This window comes from Hyperoodon ampullatus (genome assembly GCF_949752795.1).
Source record: "Hyperoodon ampullatus genome assembly, chromosome: 9".
NCBI lineage: Eukaryota > Metazoa > Chordata > Mammalia > Artiodactyla > Ziphiidae > Hyperoodon > Hyperoodon ampullatus.
Window position 1 is genome coordinate 15,478,236 of NC_136922.1, and position 17,495 is coordinate 15,495,730.

The 17,495-nt window shown below is 37.6% G+C and overlaps 1 protein-coding gene across 1 annotated transcript in view; it reads left to right on the plus strand.

Moving 5' to 3' along the window:
* SLC26A4 (solute carrier family 26 member 4) overlaps positions 1 to 13,788 on the plus strand; it is a gene marked incomplete at both ends in the record, with an annotated part of 50,074 nt that extends 36,286 nt beyond the window's left edge. Inside the window, 7 exons of the mRNA XM_079710963.1 lie at positions 1,749 to 1,841; positions 2,770 to 2,865; positions 3,507 to 3,737; positions 5,716 to 5,770; positions 9,207 to 9,352; positions 11,599 to 11,682; positions 13,765 to 13,788. Coding sequence (XP_079567089.1) covers positions 1,749 to 1,841; positions 2,770 to 2,865; positions 3,507 to 3,737; positions 5,716 to 5,770; positions 9,207 to 9,352; positions 11,599 to 11,682; positions 13,765 to 13,788 — 729 coding nt within the window. The remainder of the gene's footprint in view (positions 1 to 1,748; positions 1,842 to 2,769; positions 2,866 to 3,506; positions 3,738 to 5,715; positions 5,771 to 9,206; positions 9,353 to 11,598; positions 11,683 to 13,764) is intronic.
* Between the last annotated feature and the right edge of the window lie 3,707 nt (positions 13,789 to 17,495).

A 17,495-nucleotide genomic window follows, 5' to 3' on the forward strand; every position in this document is an offset into this window, starting at 1 on the left:
CGCAACTAGAGAAAGCCTGCGCGCAGCAACAAAGACCCAATGCAGCCAAAGAATAAATAAATAAATAATTTAAAAAATAAACCAGGCTAATTAGACAAGCACAAAGGTTTGAGAGACACCTAAGAGCTAGGGCAAGTTTGAACAATAAGGTTCATCTCCTACATATGCCACTCCTTCAAGACTAGAAGACTAGAATAGGTAGCCATTTTGCCTAACACATAGAAACAAACACAGAGAATCAAGCAAAATGAGGAAGAAACAGAGGAATATGTTCCAAATGAAAGTACAAGAAAAAATTTCAGAAAGAGACTTCAGTGAAACAGAGGTAAGTAATGTACCTGATAAAGTGTTCAAAGTATGGTTATAAAGGTACTCAGTGAATTCTGGAGAAGAATGGATGACCACAGTGAGTACTTCAACAAAGAGATAGAAAATATAATAAGAAAGTACCTAACAAAAGTCAAGAGCTGAAGAATACACTAACTGAACTGAAAAATACACTAGAGGGGTTCAACAGCAGACTAGATGAAGCAGAAGAATGGATCAGCAACCTAGAAGACAGGACACTGGAACTGACCCAAGCAGAACAGCAAAAAGAAAAAAGAATTTTAAAAAGTGAGGATGGCTTAAGGGACCTATGGGACAACACCAAGCAGAATAACATTCACATTTAGGAGTCCCAGAAGGAAAAGAGAGAGACAGAAAGGGGCAGAGAACCTGTTTGAAGAAATAATGGCTGAAAATGTCCCTAAACTGGGGAAGGAAACATTCAGGTCCAGGAAATACAGAGATTTCTAAATAAGATGAACCCAAAGAGATCTATATCAAGACATTATAAATAAAATGTCAAAAGTTAAAGATAGAGAATCTTAAAGACAGCAAGAGAAAAATAACTTGTTCCATATAGAGGAACCCCCATAAGATTATCAGCTGATTTTTTAGCAGAAACTTTGCAGGCCAGAAGGAAGTTGCATAATATATTCAGAGTGCTGAAAGGACAAAACTTCCAACCAAGAAAACTCTACCTGGCAAGGTTGTCATTCAGAATTGAAGAAGAGATAAAGTGTTTTCCAGACAAGCAAAAGCTAAAGGAGTTAATCACCACTAAACCGGCTTTACAAAAATGTTAAAGGGATTTCTTTAAACTTAAAGTGTAAAAATTCCATCCAAAAGCAGCAGAATACACATTCTTCCCAAGTGCACATGAAACATTCTCCAGGATAGATAATATGTTAGGCTAGGTCACAAAACAAGTCCAACCCATTTAAGAACATTGAAATCATACTAAACATCTTTTCTGACCACTATGATGTTAAACTAGAAATCAATTACAAGAAGAAAACTGAAAAAAATGACAAATACATAGAGATTAAACAACATGCTATGAACAAACAATGGGTCAATGAAGAAATCAAAGGGGAAATAAAAAATTACCTTAAGACAAGTGAAAATGGAAATACAACATTCCAAAATCTATGGGATGCAGCAAAAGAAGTTCTAAGAGGGAAGTTCATAGCAATTCAGGCCTACCACAGGAAACAAGAAAAATCTCAAATAAACAATCTAACTTTACACCCAAAGGAACTAGAAAAAGAACAAACTCTTGTTAGAGGAAAATTGAGGACTGCTGCCCAGCTTCTCTGAGCAACTGTCAGTCAGCTCCTAGCTGAATAGCCAAAAACTTAACTGAGTATTTAAGGCATGAAATGGTTTAACCTCAGAAAAAAAAATTTTTTTTTTAATGCTAGATTGAAGAACCTGAAGGAGTGAAGATTCTGAGATTTTCTAGTCCTATTTTTTACGGGAATGTTGATGGTTTAAAAAAATGTATCAAGTCCACAGTAAGTATTTTATCCCTAGAAATCTAGTTTCTAACTTCCTTTGAGACTTCATTCATTCTACAGGTATTTAAGGGGCTCAAACATGGGCATAAGGTCCTATACCCTGTTCCCTTTGTACAGGGCATTAAGAATTATAACATCCTTGCCCCCAAATAACTTTCAATCTATTTGGGAATAGGAACAAACAATAATAACACATATGTTAAAATTCAGGTAGCAATAACTATGCTGGACAAAACCACTAGAGATGTCTCCAGGCAGACTTTGAGTAAGTTCCAAGTAAGTAGTATAGACAGTAAGTGTTAAGATTTCATGGAAGTGAGTGATCCAAGTTAGGTGGACTGATCAGGCTTTGTGTGGCGGTTAGGCAGAAGGAAGGAGATTATGGCAGGTGTTTGGGAACTATATGAGCTGAGAGGAAAATGTGGGAATGTGAATTGGGCAGGGGGTGGGGGAGGGGCAATTGGAATAAAGGGTAAAAAGTATAAGTGGAATAGATAAGCAGGAAATTCTGGTCTTGAATTCCATGCTATGCTTCGAAGTTGGAGTTTGCCTCTAGGTCAGTGTTTTCCTGAAGTTCAAAGGAGTGTTCATAGACTTTGCAACAACAAGGGCTTTGTCATATCAGGCAAATTTGGAAAACACAGACTTAAAGCTAAAAAGGTTCTTTTTTTCTTTTTTTTTCTTTTTTTTTTTTTTTTTTTTATTGTCTTGGAGTCTTCAATATGCTACTGCCTTCCCTGAATCTCTGGGTGGGTGGGTTAGGGTGGCTCGGTAGTGGAGACCTCCATCGGACCTCAGAATTTCTTTTCTGGCAGGATACATCAGCGAATAATACCACTTGAGAAATAGCCTTTCCAGATAAAAATTGCCATTAATGAGCATTAGGAACCAGACATTTTAACTAACTTGACATTTTTTTCCAAAGGTTGGATTTGATGCCATTAGAGTGTATAATAAGAGGTTGAAAGCGCTGAGGAAAATACAGAAACTCATCAAGAAAGGGCAATTAAGAGCAACAAAGGTGAGGCAACATCATTCTTTCCCCTCTGAAATTCTCTCGTTTCTCAGGTGAAATAAAAGCAGTTAGACTGTCTAAAATTAAATATACCCTCTTTGGTACCCAGATGTGTACAAGCAGATGACATAAGTATGATGGAGAACAGCTAAGTTGTTCTTTTAGGAGAGAGGGAAGGGGAGAGAATAAAATGAAATCAGCAGGGCTCCTTGGAAACAAAGGGTGAGATTTTTTTTTCTATCATGAAATAAACCTTATTTTTACTGAAAGGAACAAAACAAGTGCTAATTCAATGCCAGAAAGTTACTCACAACAGAAGGCACAGAAAATTACTCACAGCAAAGTTCATAACCTTTTAGAGCTACAGTAGTTAACCTTTTATTCAAACTCTCTTGTCAATGTATCTCTTAGCTAAGTTCTACAATCTTCCAGAAATCAAGCATTTCCTCTCTCCACTGTTCTTCCATTTTTCTTTCTAGAGAACATCAGAATTTGGACTGAGGTAAACCTTATTCCCTAAGAGTTTATCCTCTTGATATTTTGCTTACCAAGAAGCAGTTTGTAGAACTTTTAAGTCATTTTAGATTAATTGTTGAAAGACATCCCAAATCATTAGTAATTGAGTTGGCAGTGTTTTCTTTGTTTAGAATGGCATTATAAGTGATGCTGGTTCATTGAATAATGCTTTTGAGCCTGATGAAGACATTGAAAATCCAGAAGAATTTGATATTCCAACCAAGGAAATAGAGATTCAAGTGGATTGGAATGCTGAGCTTCCAGTCAAAGTGAATGTTCCTAAAGTGCCAATCCATAGCCTCGTGCTTGACTGTGGAGCTGTCTCTTTCCTGGATGTTGTTGGAGTGAGATCATTGCGTGTGGTAAGGTTCCGGTGTTTTGAGTTACATATTTGGAGCTTTGGCAATAGTAAAATGATATGGGTTTCCTGGTCTTGCAAAAGGATGATTGATTGCATGGGCTCTGTAATTTTTCTAGGGGAATGCTTTTGCAATAGAGTGTATTACTTTAAAGCACAGGCTGTGGAGCGGGACTACCTGGGGTTGAATCCTGGCCCTACCACTTACTAGTGGTGTGACTTTGGGCAAGTTGCTTAATCTGTCTGTACCTCAGTTTCTCCATCTGTAATGTGGGGATAATGATGGTACCTACTTCACAGGGTTGTGATGAGGATTAAATGAGAAAAGTGAAGGGTGTCTGGCACATAGTCACACGTCAGCAAATATTAACATTTATTATGTTTTATTTTTCTGAGAATATATATGACATGGAATATGAAAAGAAAGAAAAATGGGCAAAAGCTTGTGTTCAGTATTATGTTTTTATTTGTTATGCAAAGAGCAGCAGAATGAGAAACATGGTAGGACTGGAAAAGCCAGGCATTATCAAGGTTAGATCAGCAGGAAGCAGGTCAGGCATCTAGGAAGTCAAAGAGTTGAGGAGCATGCAGGACAGAAACATTCATATCAGAAACCAGGTATGCAAGCTCAACTTCAATGATTCTTCTAACACATAGGTGTGCAGTGCCACACGTGTGCCAACCACTTGGCCAGGCACAAGAAGCTAATTGTGAAATAGCCATAGTCCCTACCCTCATGGGACTAAGCAGTCTAAGGGGCAAGGCAAATGTTAAGTAATCTTTCAAATAACAATTGCATTAAGTCCTCCAAAGCAGACTAACCGGATGTCAACTTGACTGGGAGTGTCAAGTTTAGGTGAAGCTTCAGGAAGGTAGGTATCAAGAGGATTGGGCAGAAAAGTAGGCAGGTTCAAGGGAGCAACAATCAGGTATAATAATATCAAACTACCCTCAACTGAGGTTTAGCTTAGCTGGGGCTTCTTGGTACCTCTGCAAGGGGAGGAAATGATTCCAGGGTGCAGGTACTAGGCAGGTCAGGTAGAAGAGTGATTGACAAGAGTGCGAGAATATGCTGATAGGTTCTATTCCAGGTCTTAGCAGACCTGGTTATTGGCTCATTTGAGAACACACTCTTGTTCTTCTTTGTGCATTTCACTCTAGGCATTGGCTCAGATCCATCATAGATTGTGTTGACCAAAGGATTTAATGAATTACTTTGAGGAAAAGTCAAGATATTTAATGCCAGAATATTTTCTGCACCTAACAAATAGTTGCTTTCAAGTGCTATAATGACAATTGTGAAAACTCCAAACTTTATACTTGCATAGATGTCTTGATCTTTTTTCCCCAGAAACTTCAAGTTCTGTTTTATTATTGTCCATAGGTCTTGTGTCTTGATTCTTTTAAACTTTTCATTTTGAGATAACTGTAGATCCCCATGAAGTTGTAAGAAATAATACAGAGAGATCCTCTGTATCCCTTACCGAGTTTCTTTCAGTGCTAACATCTTGCAAAACTATAGTACAAAATCACAATCAGAATATTGACACTGCTACAGTCAAAATACAGAGGTCAGTTTTTACATTTGGCATCTGGTGGCCACAAATCCATACCTGTATCGCTTCCACTCAAAGATATAAACTCATAGTCTTCTTTCCAACCAGCAGAGGCTGCATTAGGAAGCCTTCTGTACTCCTTTCTTTCTTTCCTTCCACAAATATTTATGGAGCACTTCTGTGCTATCCAGTGCTGTTGAGTGCTGGATGTTGCCACCTCTTGAGATATGGTCTTTTCATCCTAATCATCATCACTGTATGTTGAAAACCTCTATGGTTTTCCAATTTCCAATAATGAACTTGCTTCAAACTCCTGATTCACCATGAAAGTGTTGGAAGTTTCTCCCGAGCAAGTAATTGAATGCTACTGAATTATGGGCAGATAAAGTTACTCATTGTTACAAATTCTCCTTTTTAAATTTTTAGATTGTCAAAGAATTCCACAGAATTGATGTAAATGTGTACTTTGCATCACTTCAAGGTAAATGCATATACGTACATATCTATCTATAAGACTTTCCCTTAAGCCCTTTCTCCTACCTTGGAATGTGAGTACATGATGTCCAAAGGCCTTTTTTTCAAAAACAATTTTTATTGTGGTAAAAGATGTATAACATAAAATTTGCCATTTTAGTCACATTCAAGTGTACAATTAATTCAGTGGCATTAAGTAATTCACCATGTTGTGGAATCATCACAACTGTCTTTTCTTTCTTTCCTTTGTTTTTTTTTTTTTTTTTGGTCAGTATAAAATTTATTACTGAGATATTTTGCACTGCTTGCTTCTGTTCACATCTTTGAGATCCAGTGTGTATTTTACATTTACTGCACATTTTTTGTTGTTGTTAATTTTTGAGTTTTAAAAATATTTCTTTTTTAATTCAAGTTTAGTTAATTTACAACATTTTATTAGTTTCAGGTATATAGCATAGTGATTTAGTATTTTTGCCGATTATACTCCATTATAAGTTATTACAAGATAATGGCTATAATTCCCTGTGCTATACAGTATGCCCTTGTTGCTTATCTATTTTACACATAGTAGCTTGTATAAAATAGATTAATCTCATACTCCTAATGTGTCCCTCCTCCCTTCCCCCTCCCTTTTGGTAACCACAAGTTTGTTTTCTATATCTGTGGGTCTGTTTCTGTTTTGCGTATACATTCATTTGCATTTTTTTAAGATTCCACATACAAGTGATATCATAAAGCATTTGTCTTTCTCTGTCTGACTTATTTCACTAAACATAATATTCCCTAGTTCCATTCATGTTGCTGCAAGTGGCAGAATTTCATTCTTTTTTATGGCTGAGTTATATTTCATTTCATATATGCCACATCTTTTTTTTTTTATTGGACTATAGTTGCTTTACACTGATGTGTATGACACATCTTAATCTAATCATCTGTTGATGGGCACTTGGGTTTCTTCCATGCTATTGTAAATAAAATAGGACCTAGTTAAACTTAAAAGCTTTTGCACAGCAAAGGAAACCATCAACAAAATGAAGAGACAACCTACCAAATGGGAGAAAATATTTGCAAATGATGTGACTGACAAGGGGTTAATATCCAAAATATACAGACAGCTACAAATAACAAATGCTGGAGAGGCTATGGAAAAGGAACTCTCCTACACTGTTGGTGAGAATGTAAGTTGGTGCAGCCACTATGGAAAACAGTATGGAGGTTCCTCAAAAAACTAGAGTTGCCGTATGACCCAGCAATCCCACTCCTGGGCATATATCTGGACAAAACTATAATTCAAAAAGATACATGCACCCCTATGTTCATAGCAGCACCATTCACAATAGCCAAGACATGGAAACAACCTAAACGTCCATTTACAGATGAATGGATAAAGAAGATGTGGTACATATATTCAATGAAATACTACTCAGCCATGAAAAAGAATGAAATAATGCCATTTGCAGCAACACAGATAGATTTACAGATTATCATGCTAATTGAAGTAAGTCAGAAAGAGAAAGATAAATACCATATAATATCACTTATATGCAGAATCTAAAATATGACACAAATGAACTTATCTACAAAACAGAAACAAACTCACAGACATAGAGAGCAGACTTGTGGTTGCCAAGGGGGAAAGAGGGTGAGGGAGGGATGGATTGGGAGTTTGGGATTAGCAGATGCAAACTATTATATAGAGAATGGATAAACAACAAGGTCCTACTATATAGCACAGAGAACTATATTCATTATTCTGTGATAAACCATAATGGAAAAGAATATAAATAATATATATATGTATAACTGAATCACTTTACAGCAGAAATTAACACAACATTGTAAATCAACTATACTTCAATAAAAAAAAGATGCAAAAAAGCATACAGACACCTCATACAACTCAATATCAAAAAGCCAAACAACCCAATAAAAAAGTGGGCAAAAGACCTGAACAGACATTTTTCTAAAGAAGACATACAGATGGCTAACAGGCACATGAAAACATGCTCAACATTGCTAATTATTAGAGAAATGCAAATCAAAACAACAATGAGATACCACCTCACATCTGTCAGAATTTCTATCATTAAAAAGTCTACAATTAAAAATGTTGGTAAGGATGTGGAGAAAAGGGCCCCCTTGTACACTGTTGTTGGGAATGTAAATCGGTGCAGCCACTGTGGAAAACAGTATGCAGGTTTCTCAAAAAACTAAAAATAGAAGTACCATAGGATCCAACAATTCTACTCCTGGGTATATATCTGGAAAAAAATGAAAACACTAATTCAAAAAGATACATGTGCCCCAAAGTTTATCACAGCTATCTATTTTCAAAAATTTCATTGCCACAAACAGAAACTCTACCCATTCAATAATCACTCTGAAGGTCTTTTTGAACCTAGAAAGATCACTTCCAGTTTGTGCCACAGAGCTGGTAATGCATGGAAACCTATGTCCTGACAGCAGTGCAGGATCAGTGAAGAAAAACTGTCCTGGGGAGAGCAGAGCTAGAGGTGACTTAGACCCCTTAGAACTAGAGGAACTTCCAGGGTATGAGTCTGTGTCTGTGTATGTACAAGTGTGTGTAGGAAAATACTAGTGCTTAGGCTGAGTTCTCTAGAAGCAGAGCCTGGGCTTCCCTGGTGGCGCAGTGGTTGAGCGTCTGCCTGCCGATGCAGGGGACACGGGTTCGTGCCCCGGTCCGGGAGGATCCCACATGCCGCGGAGCGGCTGGGCCCGTGAGCCATGGCTGCTGAGCCTGCGCGTCCGGAGCCTGTGCTTCACAACGGGAGAGGCCACAACAGTGAGAGGCCCGCGTACCGCAAATAAATAAATAAATAAATAAATAGAAGCAGAGCCTGAGATAAGGATTCTTGCATAAGTGATTTATTGAGAGAGTACAGTGGAAAATTCATGAAGGTGTGCGGGGAACAGGATAGGGCACGGGGAGGAGACGAAGACATGGCTTCAGAATCTACTTAGTCTGACTTCACAGGGAACACACACCAAGAAAAGCAACAGATGGTTACCCTTCCTTGAGGGGAAGGGGGCTGGCCGGCCCTTTTACCTCTGGATCAGTCAGTCTGTGGCTGCAGGCCACCCGAGGGAGGGGTTGTAACCTCCCAGGCCTTTTCAGGTGAGACAGCTCCCACTGGCCAAAGAAAGTTCTCCAGAGAACGGCACAGCTGTGAACAGCAGCCAGACTCATAGTAGCTGGAGGATAGGAAAAAGGGACGTGGCTGGGAAACACCACCATCTACTACAACCAGTTATGGTATCACCATTCCATGCGCTACTGGAAAAGAAACTGTCTAGAGCAGGATCACATTTTGGAAATGAGAAAAAAGAATTAAAAGGAGGAGGTACAAAAACTTAGCACTGGTTGATGTTGTAAAAATAGCTTTTCCTAGAGACTAACGAAACATTATCTCGTTCTTTTGAAGATCATGTGATAGAAAAGCTGGAGAAATGTGGTTTCTTTAATGATAACATCAGAAAGGACATATTCTTTTTGACTGTCCACGATGCTGTCCTCCATCTCCAGAACCAGGTGAAATCCCAAGAGGTTCAAGATTCCATTTTAGAAACGGTAAACAGTGAATCTTTCTACATATGTATCTTTCCTAAACTACCATGATTTCTGTAAATGGCAAAAATTCCACAAATCTAGGTTTGAATCCCAGCCCGGTGGGATTTTAAGGCATCTACTTAACTTTTCAGAGCCTTAGTTTTCTCGTTAGTAAAATGGGAGTAAAAACATTTACCTTGCTGGGTACATATGAAGACTAAATGTGAGAGTTTATAGGAAAACACCTGGTATTAGGTAGTACAATGTTAGTTCTACAATGTATGGGTTTACTAATAAAAGTAGGCATTAGCCGTAGTGACTTTTTAGAATATAGGCACCGAATCTTGGATCTTCTGTGATTTGTGTATAAAATGCAATTTAGGGCTTTCCTGGTGGTGCAGTGGTTAAGAATCCGCCTGCCAATGCAGTGGACATGGGTTCGAGCCCTGGTCCGGGAAGATTCCACATGTTGCGGAGCAACTAAGCCTGTGCTCCACAACTACTGAGCCTGTTCTCTAAAGCCCGCGAGCCACAGCTACTGAGCCTGCGTGCCACAGCTACTGAAACCCACCCGCCTAGAGCCCGTGCTCCACAACAAGAGAAGCCACCGCGATGAGAAGCCCGCCCACCGCAACGAAGTGTAGCCCCCATTTGCCGCAACTAGAGAAAGCCCGTGCGCAGCAAGGAAGACCCAATGCAGCCAAAAATAAATAAAATTTTTTTAAAATGCCATTTAAATTCTCAGCAGTCTGGAAACTCTTGATTATCTATCTATCTATCTATCTATCTATCTATCTATATATATATATATTTTTTCTTTTTTGGCTGCACTGCACGGCTTGTGGGATCTTAGTTCCCTGACCAGGGATCAAACCCATGCCCCCTGCAGTGGAAGCATGGAGTCCTAACCACTGGACCACCAGGGAATCCCCTAGCAATGTCTTTAAATAGGATCTGTTAGGTCATAAGTGATTTTTGAAAAAGAAAAAAAAAAAAAAATGAAAGCCATGAATCAGCCCAGAGTTTATTCCTCACAAAACAGGATAGACCCTGATTTTCCACAGGCCTCCTTATTTTGTCATTTCTCCTGTAAAATACCCAGGAGAGTTGAGCATTCTGATGTGGGTCATTGGGCTGGGCCTACTGCCTGGTACAAGAACCTCATCTCTCATGGACTTTCTCACGGTGAATTTGGGAAACTAAAACAAATGCCTATAAAAATAACAACAATAATAATTATTCTGGTGACACAGACAACTATATTTTAAATTGCTTTCCCTTTTTTCTAAGAGTGGGATAAGCAGATTCTTACTGTAGATTGGAAGTTAATATTTGAAGTGAAACTAAGTTGGAAAACAATAATACATTATGCTTTTTACCTATTGTTAGTGGAAAGATTGTTCTGCTTAATGCTGCTAGAGAATATACTAGTCCTAAATACCAAGATGTGGATCTTAAATACAAAAAAAAAAAAAAAAAAAAAGGCGCTACATGCAAGATGCTCAGCTTTGAAAACTCATAAACCTTTTAAAAAAAATCTAACTTAAAGTTCTCTAACCCACAGGTAACAACAAAGCAAGATCATATAACAAGAACTGGGTTATTTATTTGTGAGATTAAAAGTAGCTAAAAAGCCCTCTGAAATGTCACTCTTGCCTTAATATACATTTAGAGTGGCTTTGGGAATACCCTTTATGCGTAAGACAAAGTCCAGATTGTTACTGGTTTCCTCTGTGTGGAAGATTAAATTACATACTATGGCTAAAAAGCAGAACTTTCCTGAACAACTACTTGGTTCATAGATGTTGGTTTCCATTTCCAATAACATTAATTCCCCTCAAATTCAACTTGAGACTGTTTATGGCCATCACTCAGGAGCCCTTCACTGGGCATTCATCGCATGCTCAGTGCTGTACCAAGTGCGCTTAGCTTGGCCATTGAAAGAAAACTACTATTGACTGCTGAATCATTTAGGCAGACAGGGTGACTTGTTAAGAGGCATACACTTCAGAGGTTGGGGAAGAAAGCTTCAAAGGAGGTTAGACAATGGAGAACTATACTAGTTCACACTTGAATGTGAAAAAAAATGGTATAGGGAGAATTCTAAGTGGGAAATATAAAAGGACAGGAAAGTGGAAAAGGATTTTGAAGTATGTAGATTATAAATGAGAGGCACCAGCAAAGCTTCAAATCGTTTTCAGTGAAGTATCAGGTGGGTTAATGCTATTACACCTCCAATAAATATTCTCCGTGTTCTCTTTGTCAAGATCACCCTCATCCGAGACTGTAAAGATCCTCTTGAATTAATGGAAGCAGAGCTGATGGAAGAAGAACTTGATGTCCAAGATGAGGTATGATCATTATGTTCATTCAAAGAAAATAATTTGGATTAAATAGAATAATACTTGTAGTATTAAAACTATTTGATAAAAACTATTCAGGGAAAAGAATTTTTTAGAAATACCAAGAGGATGGCTTGATATAAAGGGGAAAATGGGAAACAAGGGTTCTCCCTTGAAGACATAGTACCTGAGGGGACCTTTTGTCCCAGGCATACAAGCGTGATCAGCAACTGGAAGCAGCCAACACATTGGTCCTGATTTTATACCTAAGCCTCCGCATACCTTCTTTTCCAGAGACCCAAGGCCAGTGAGATAGGAGAAAGGTGAATGGAGGGAATTTTTAAACCAGGAGTTTCATAAGCTTCAGAAATAGAATGTAAGCAGTAGGAACCTCATGACTTTTCTTCATCTGACTGATGATGGCTTAAAAAAGAGACTGATTCTGTGTATTTCTGTTGCCACTGGGGCATCAGACTCTTCCTAGGAAACTTGACTGAAACTTACAGTATCTTACTGAACTTTGTGGCTCCATCACTCAGTAAAATGGGACCAACAAAAGAAGATCAAAGAATTTTAAAGTTGAAAGATGTCTAGAAATCAGTTAGCCCCACATTCTCGGCCATGCAGAAATCTCTCCTACCCCATCCTTAAGGATGTTTTCTGAGCTTTCGTGTGAACATTTCTAGACATAGCCAACTAGCAGCAAAAGGAGTTTGCTACATAGTTGAAGTCTCCGAGTGTTAGCTGTGCTTACAAACTAGATTCACCCTTTCTCTAATAATCATCCAGTGGACTGAGATCCTTTTGGTTGCCTTCTCTTCACAGTCCTTAAATATTTGAGAGCAGCTTTCATGTTTCCAACAGACTCTATCCTGGGTGAGAGTCCTCCAGTTCCCTTTACTGTTCCTCATAGACATGAAATTTGTTAATTCTTCCCTGGTCAAGAAGGGGACATAAAACCCCAGATGGGGTCAACTATGACCTACCTTGATTTCATCAAGATATTTACATTACTGCAACTTAAGAATGGGTTTATTTTCATAATAGCCACATCAAAATCTTTGCTTTTACTGAGCAGGGTCAACTAAACACTTGGGCATTTTCACATGAACTGTGGTCTAGCTGGGCTCCCCATTTATATTTATATAATTGGTTTTGGCCCTAATGTAGAACTACATATTCTTCTGCTAGATTACAGCTTCCTGGTTCCAGTTTATTGACATTGTTTTGAATACTAAATCTATCATCCAGCATATTAACTATGTAACCCCACTGGGTGCCATATGCAAATCTGGATAAACAGGACTTCTCTGCTGTATTCCAGGTCCTGATAAAAATGTTGAAAAGAATAACACTCAAACCCCAGTGATAAAATCAGGCAGTGAGGATGACAGGCAGAGAAGATTTTTGTGGAAGAAATACACTAAGTAGAGTGAAAATCAGGGGTTCCACATTTTAGCCCATCAGCTTGGTGAGGCCAGGAATTTCATTACTGAGCTGTGAAGTCCTTCCAGCTTCAGTAGTTTATGACTACAGATATAGGGCCAACTGAGTTGAGTGAAAACTCATATATCAAAACTGGAACTTAAGAAGTTGCCACACTATATAGAAGTATTTTTGATGTCACATAAAAGCATCATTCAGGTAGTGTTCCTGTAGATAGGGAAGCAGAGTGGTTTTCAGGGCCTGGGCTTTAGAACCAACAGACTTGAGTGCTGGCCCTGATTCTGCAACTTTCCAGCTGGGTAGCTTAGGGCAATTTACTTATCCTGTCTTCATTTTAGTTTCTTCCTGTAAAATAGAAATAATAATACCTCACAGAGTTGCGACAATTAACGGGTACATGTGCAGGAATAAAACAGTGTCTTGTACATAGTAAGTACTCAAGAAATAGTAATTATTGTTTTAAAAATACATCCAATTAAAGTATGATGAGGTACAAAATTAAGTTTTTACCCTACTTTTATTGTGATGCTATACACCTAAGTAAATGTAAGCAACCAACAGTACACAAACATATTTGCAAAAAAGATAAGGTAGACTTAAGGAGAATTCAGTTGCATCAACACTGTTTCCCCTTTGCCTCCACAGGCTATGCGAAGACTTGCTTCCTGAAACTGGGCTCAGGAGGTCGCTCTAAGCCAGGACTGCAAGGCAAATTTTACCCACCACGTAATTCTATGCAAATATTTTCTGCATTGACTATTTTCTTCAAACTTGAAACACTCATTCTTTTCCATTAGACTTTTTTAAATCTTTGATTTTTTTTAACCTCTTAACCACTGAAAGAAAAGCACTAAGATTGTTTCTAGGCTTTATTTATAAAATGAGTAGCTTACTTCTAAAATGTGCAAAATGGTGAAGAAAAAAATTTAGTAATGTCCAGGATCTGATGATATTATGCTGCTGTCCCCCACGACAGATCTGCTGACAATATTCATGTGGGTACACGTGTACCTCTGTGCAACTGGGGCAAGTGTCACCCAACACAGCCTCTGTGGGCAGGCAGGTGAGGCAGGAATGATTATCCTATAGAAAAATCTATTTCTGACTGACCTTGATACCCATGAGCTAAACTGATCACAGTGAGTAAAGGTTGAAATATAATTATTAATGTACTTACCAATAAATGCCTTTAAAAACTCCCTTTGGTAAATGCATCAAAAAAACGTTTTAGAAATGCAAATTTGGTTAGTACTTAGTAATGTAGTATTACTATATGTGACCAGATATGTAACCAGAATTCAGAATAAAGGAAATGGTTCACTTAAAAGCTATAGAATTGTGCTGATACATTTTAGAAACACTGACCCAGAGAAGTGAAGTGATAAGATTACTGTGGTTTATAGAAATCACTTTTTGATATAATAATCAAGGATCACAAATAAGATCTAGTAAAATATATGGCACTATCTTTAGTTGAAAAATGCAGTTTTAATTTATCTTAGTTTATAGAAATGGTCATTGTGTAGAGTATATTTAAGTATGGTCTATTTAAAATCTAACATAAAATTTGTGTTATTTTGAACAAAAATCAATTTTGATGTTTATAAGACCATGGTGATTAAAACAAGTTTATGTTTTTCTTTAAAAATTTAGCATTATGTGAAGTGATCTTTAACTGAATTCTAAATACCTTCCAAAAAACATCTAAAAAGTGAACTGCTTATATATATATATGTATATAAATACACATGTATATATATACATATATATACTGATTGAGACAAAACATTCTAAGTGAACTCAATATCAAAGGAAAAAAGTTGGTTTGGAATACACACATTGAAAGTATATGTTTTTAAAAATCCATATGTTAAGCCCCAAAATATTTTTTACTTAACCTTTTCTGAGTGCCAACAATTTTCTAGGCATTGTATGTAATATTTAGGCTTTGGTCCTGTGGACTAGTCCCATGTATTTCACGCTGGAGTGAATGAAGTTGTACTTCTAGAGAAAAATACTCAGGTCCTCAACTGAGGCAATGTCTTAAGTTGACAGAGAATGATATTGCACCTTTGGCACAGATGTGTGAAATTCCCAAATATGTTTGGCTGTCTAAAGGCAGCACGTCTTATCTCTGTTTTTCTTCTCAAATACTATCAGAAATAAAGTCTCTATCTACTTCTGCAGGAATATCATTAGTGATCATATCAAATTGCTTGACTAAAAGCATTATTTTCCTCCCTCCACCCCCATACTACATATCAGAATTTCAGTGAGTCACAGTGTATTGTGATGTTATAATAGTCTTTTATGCTTATGGGTTATACTGTCTTTAATAGATGTGGAACAGATTTCTCCCCATGTTGGGCACAGCATAACCAGGATTATAATGTTATCTCATTTTTACAGTAATACCTGCCTATAATGGCCACAAATCATATCTCTAAAGAGTGAATATAATAGTCTTGCAGAAAATGGATGAATACCTCTGTTCAATAGAGGAAATACGCACTGCTTTTATTTTTTTTTTATTAGTTGAAGGAAATATCAAAGTTACATTTTAAAGGCTAGAGTTTTGTAAAATCTTGGGTCCATTTGTGGCTGTATAAGACCACAGTCTTTGACTTGTTTCCCGAGCACACTCTAGTAATACTGTCTCTTTCATGCATTTTGTGAATAGTAAACAGACTTTTAATTCTATATTGTCAATGGAAATTTTACTTGAAATTAAAGCTTTTGTTATGTTTTTAACCTTGAGGATAAGATTCCACTATTGTATATGAAAAGTGAAAAAAATCAAATCATGTACACTTGGAAATATTTTTTTTTTTTTTTTTTTTTTCTTTTTTTCACTTGGAAATATTTGCACATATTTTTTATGAAAAGTAATGCTGCCTTTTAAGCTATTCTGATGTGTCCCTTCTGAACAAACTATTAAATATAATAAAAAAGGCTAAATTTAAGTGTTCCAGTACTTTTTTTTAAATTGGGGTATAGTTGATTTACAGTATTGTATTAGTTTCAGGTATATCATATAGTGATTCAAAATTTTTATAGATTATACTACTTTTAAAGTTATTATAAAATATTGGTTATATTCCCTGTGCTGTACAATATATCCTTGTAGCTTACTTATTTTACTTTATTTATTACTTTTTTAATAATGATACCTTTCTTTCTTTCTTATTTATTTATTTATTTTTGGCTGTGTTGGGTCTTTGTTGCTGTGCACAGGCTTTCTGTAGTTGCGGCCAGCAGGGGCTACTCTTCGGTGTGGTGTGCATGCTTCTCATTGCCGTGTCTTCTCTTGTTGTGGAGCACGGGCTCTAGGCATGTGGGCTTCAGTAGTTGTGGCGCGTGGGCTCAGCAGTTGTGGCTCGTGGGCTCTAAAGCACAGGCTCAGTAGTTGTGGTGCATGGGCTTAGTTGCTCCGCAGCACTTGGGATCTTCCCAGACCAGGGCTCAAACCTGTGTCCTCTGCATTGGCAGGAGGATTCTTGACCACTGCGCCACCAGGGAAGTCCGCTTATTTATTTTATACATAGTATAAAATAAATAGTACCTCTTAAATCCCTGCCCCTATCTTGCCCTTCCCCCCTACCCTTTCCCTACTGGTAACCACTAGTTTATTCTCTGTATCTGTGAGTCTGTTTCTGTTTTGTTATATTTGTTTTATTTTTTATATTCCACATATAAGTGATAACATACAGTTTTTGTCTTTCTCTGACTTATTTCACTAAGCATAATACCCACCAGGTCCATCCATGCTGTTGCAAATGGCAAAATGTCATTCTTCTCTATGGCTGAGTAGTACTCCATTTTATATATGTATGTGTGTGTGTGTATACACACATACCACATTTTCTTTATCCATTCATCTGTTGATGGACAGTTAGGTTGCTTCCACATCTTGGCTATTATAAATAATGCTGCTGTGAACACTGGGGTGCATGTTATCTTTTCAAATTAGTGTTTTCACTTTCTTGGGATATATATTCAGCAGTGGGATTGCTGGATCATATGGTAGTTCTAATTTTAGTTTTTTGAGTAGCCTCCATAATGCTTTCCACAGTGGCTGCACCAATTTGCATTCCCACCAATAGTGTAAGAGGGTTCTCTTTTCTCCACATCTTCACCAACATTTGTTATTTGTGGTCTTTTTGATGATAGCCATTCTGAGAGGTGTGCGGTGATATCTCATTGTGGTTCTGATTTGCAATTCTCTGATGACTTAATGATGTTGAGCATCTTTCCATGTGCCTGTTGGCCATCTGTATGTCTTCTTTAGAAAAATGTCTATTCAGTTCTTCTCCCTATTTTTTTTTTTGCGGTACGCGGGCCTCTCACTGTTGTGGCCTCTCCCGTTGCGGAGCACA